Source organism: Wolffia australiana, chromosome 12 (genome assembly GCF_029677425.1).
Source record: "Wolffia australiana isolate 7733 chromosome 12, ASM2967742v1".
Classification (NCBI taxonomy): domain Eukaryota; kingdom Viridiplantae; phylum Streptophyta; class Magnoliopsida; order Alismatales; family Araceae; genus Wolffia; species Wolffia australiana.
Genome location: NC_135846.1, coordinates 8094807 through 8098478, shown reverse-complemented (window position 1 = coordinate 8098478; position 3672 = coordinate 8094807). Strand labels below are relative to the sequence as shown.

The following is a 3672-nucleotide window of genomic DNA, read 5'->3' as shown; positions in this document are numbered from 1 at the left end:
TCTGGATGTGAAATCAGCTTTTCTAAATGGCGAGCTAGAAGAAGTTTATGTGAGACAACCAGAAGGTTTTGTTCAGAGAGGAAAAGAGCATCTTGTGTTGAAGCTTAAGAAGGCGTTGTATGGGCTCAAACAAGCGCCTAGGGCATGGAATATGAAGCTAGATATGAGTCTCATTTCTCTTGGATTCACTAGAAGCATACATGATCATGCTGTTTATATGAAGCACACTGCCGGCCACGTGCTATTAATTGGCGTTTATGTTGATGATCTGATCATGACTGGATCAACGGAGGACGATATCAAGCAATTCAAGGAAGAAATGAAGAAGAAATTTGAGATGAGTGATATTGGATTGCTCAGCTCATATTTGGGCATAGAAGTACATCAGAAGCATGGGGAGATACGGCTTAGTCAAAAAGCCTATGCTCTAAAGATTCTGGAGCAGACCGACATGAAAGAAAGCAATGCGGTACAAACCCCTCTTGAAGCAAGACAGAAGTTCAGTTGTAACACATCTTCTCCACCAGTTAACTCTACTGAATTCCGGAGCATAATTGGATACTTGAGGTATTTGACTCATACCAGACCTGACTTGATGTATTCAGTTGGGATTTTGAGCAGACATATGGAGAAACCTACATCTGAACACATGACTGGAATCAAGCGAATTCTCAGGTACATAAAAGGCACCTTGGACCTGGGACTCGTCTACAAGAAAAGAGATGAAGAATGTGAACTGATCGGATATAGTGACTCTGATCATGCCGGAGATATGGATGATAGAAAGAGTACTTCGGGTATGGCATTTTACCTCGGAGGAAATTTGATTGCTTGGTATTCAAAGAAACAGAAAGTAGTTGCCCTATCTTCATGCGAAGCAGAGTACATCGCTATAACTGGAGCAGCATGCCAAGGAATATGGCTTGCACGTCTAGTTGCAGAATTGAAGAACAAGAAAGAGAAGACGGTGAAGTTATTGGTAGATAACAAATCTGCCATAGCCTTGAGCAAGAATCTAGTGCTTCGCGGCAGATCAAAGCACATTGAAACAATGTTTCATTTTATCAGATCATGCCTAGAAGAGAAGAAGGTTAGCTTGCATTATGTTAGTTCTGAAGATCAGTTAGCAGATTTTTTCACAAAGTCTTTGGGAAGGATCAAGTTTGTGGAACTTTGTCTTCGACTTGGCATTGTCTCTATCTCAGAGATGCATCATGATTATGGGGGAGATTGTTTGAATAACCACGATGCATCAGGACGTGGCTTGAAGGAGTAGCGACGTGGAGAACGTGCTGAAGAAACGCTCTTTTTTTCTTATTTGTGGCTTAGAGACAGAAGCGGGAAAACGTGGAAGCATGGATCCACGTTTTTCCTTAGACAGTTATTTTCCTTTTCTCCCTATAAATGTATGTTTTTTCCATCTTTTAGAGACAAGTCGTGAGTTCTTTTTCCTTGCCTCTTTCTCTCAAAACCTCTCGCCCTCTTATTCTTCCACCATAAGAGGGTATTGTCCAACACAAGGGAACCGAGGCAGCAAAGAGCGTTGGAAGGAAATGACTGTGATGGGCACTGATGCAGACAAGATATCCGAGAAACATTTCACATTCCCGATGGTAGAGGATCAATCGCGATTTAGAAGTATTTGCGTCTTTTGTGGAAGTAGCCCAGGGAGGAAGAAGAGCTTCCAGGATGCAGCCGTGGAGCTTGGGATGGAACTTGTATGCGGCTTATCTTTGCAAAAACTTTAGGGAAATGCTTTTTTCTGTGACGTTGACATTAGGGAAAATACTTATCTTGGAGTGTAGGTGCAGAGAAAAATCGATCTTGTTTACGGTGGTGGCAGCATCGGTTTGATGGGCCTCATATCTCACACTGTGCACCACTGGGGCGGCAAAGTTTTAGGGTAAACCTTTGATTCTCAGAGACTGATTTTCTCTTTCTCTACACCTTTGCTATTTTTATAATCTACATCTCTTATTCTTCTCATCTCCTCTCAGAATCATACCTCGGACCCTGATGAGGAAAGAGGTACTTCATTATTATTCTTATTGTTATTTTGCTATTACAAGGATAATCACAATTTATTATTTCGAGAGTGCGAATCAGTATTTTTTGTTGACTATTATATTATTATTTTCATCCTCCTCAGCATCATCTTCTTATTCTTCCTCTTCTATCCTTCACATATTTATGTGGCAAAAAATGTGGGATGTCGTAGCTTACAGGAGAAACAGTCGGGGAGGTTACAATAGTGGAGAATATGCACCAGAGGAAGGCCGAGATGTGCTGCCGATCTGACGCGTTTATTGCCCTCCCTGGTCTTTCATTCTCCTTCTCGAGTCTCAAATTTTATCTCTCTAAACTCCTAACCCAAGAGAGGAAAATCTTCTTGTAGGTGGATACGGAACTTTAGAAGAACTGCTAGAGGTCATCTCATGGGCTCAGCTTGGGATCCACAATAAGCCAGTATGAACCGCCAGACTCATCTCATCATCTAAAACTAAACTCACCAGGACATTATTCTTCGGAAGGTGGGACTTCTCAACGTTGATGGCTACTACAACTCGCTTCTCGTCCTTATAGACAGTGCTGTGAACGAGGGGTTCATAACGCCTACGCATCGCCGTCTCTTTGTTTACTCTTCCACGGCCAAGGAGCTCGTTCAGAAGCTAGAGGCACGTTCTCTATCTCTGTGACTTCCGCTTATGAGAGTTCATGGTGGGCTTCTTACGCCTGCCATGGTTATGGACAGGAATATGTGCCGGCGTAGTGGGGTAATTTGTGCAAGAAAGGAGCATTTAGACGGTGAATCGTCCATTCGGGATGAAATGGTATCTGCTTCAGAGGGGAGGCAGATGTACGAGGAAGATAAATAAATGGAATTGCGAAGTGTTCGTATTGTACTACGATGTACACAACCGCGATATATATATATATATATATATACACACACTAATCATCTGTTTTCCAACGTGTTATCTGTATGACTGTTCCTATGATCTCTATCCACGTTTCTGCAACCGTCCGTAAGTTTTCTACTGTAGTTTTGTGTGATCGGTCTCCTGTCCGTCGATATTATCGACCGCTTTCCTTTCTCATTCCTCGGAGGAGCAAAAAGGTAAGGCTTGTTACAGTATAGCCGCTTTTTCCTATTAAAGAAAACTAATACATCGAACTTCCAGAGTCGTTAACAACGGACTCCTAAGAGTCTGCATTTCCTCTTCTCACGTGGTTTAATCCGAGAAAGAGAGAGAGAAAGCAAGATAAACAAAGATGGCGATAAGACCGAGGGAGAGTGAGAGAGAGAGAGAGATAGAAAGAGAGAGAGAGAGAGACAGAAAGAAAGAGAGAAACAGACTGAGAGTTGGAGAGAGAGATAAAGACAGACTGAAAGAGAGAGAGACAGACTGAGAGATAGAGAAAGTAAGCGAGAAAGAGAAAGAGAGAGACAGACTGAGATATAGAGAATGAAAGCGAGAAAGAGACAGAGAGAGACAGGCTGAAAGAGAGAGAGAAAAAGAGAGAGATAGGCTCAAGGTAAGAGAGAGAAAGAAAGAGACAGACTCAGAGTTAGAGAGAGAAAGCGAGAGAAAAGAGAGACAGACTCAAAGTTGGAGAGAGAAAGCGAGAGAGAGACAGACTCACAGTTAGAGAGAAAGAGAGAGACAGACT

The 3672-nt window shown here is 42.4% G+C and overlaps 1 protein-coding gene across 1 annotated transcript; it reads left to right on the top strand.

The window, feature by feature from the left end:
* The first annotated feature begins 451 nt into the window (after positions 1–451).
* Positions 452–2759, top strand: LOC144710294 (cytokinin riboside 5'-monophosphate phosphoribohydrolase LOG3-like). The gene is made up of 7 exons (XM_078584023.1): positions 452–469; positions 1620–1718; positions 1806–1903; positions 1998–2028; positions 2219–2318; positions 2396–2466; positions 2532–2759. The coding sequence occupies exons 1-7, from the start codon at positions 452–454 to the stop codon at positions 2694–2696; spliced, it is 582 nt and encodes a 193-aa protein (XP_078440149.1). The 3' UTR covers positions 2697–2759.
* The last annotated feature ends 913 nt before the right edge of the window (positions 2760–3672 follow it).

Bases quoted from the DNA above. Each gene is read 5' to 3' on its own strand.
- LOC144710294 (XM_078584023.1), top strand. The intron at 2,029-2,218 runs GTACTTCATTAT...GGGATGTCGTAG, and splicing joins GGACCCTGATGAGGAAAGAG to CTTACAGGAGAAACAGTCGG. The intron at 2,467-2,531 runs GTATGAACCGCC...ATTCTTCGGAAG, and splicing joins TTGGGATCCACAATAAGCCA to GTGGGACTTCTCAACGTTGA.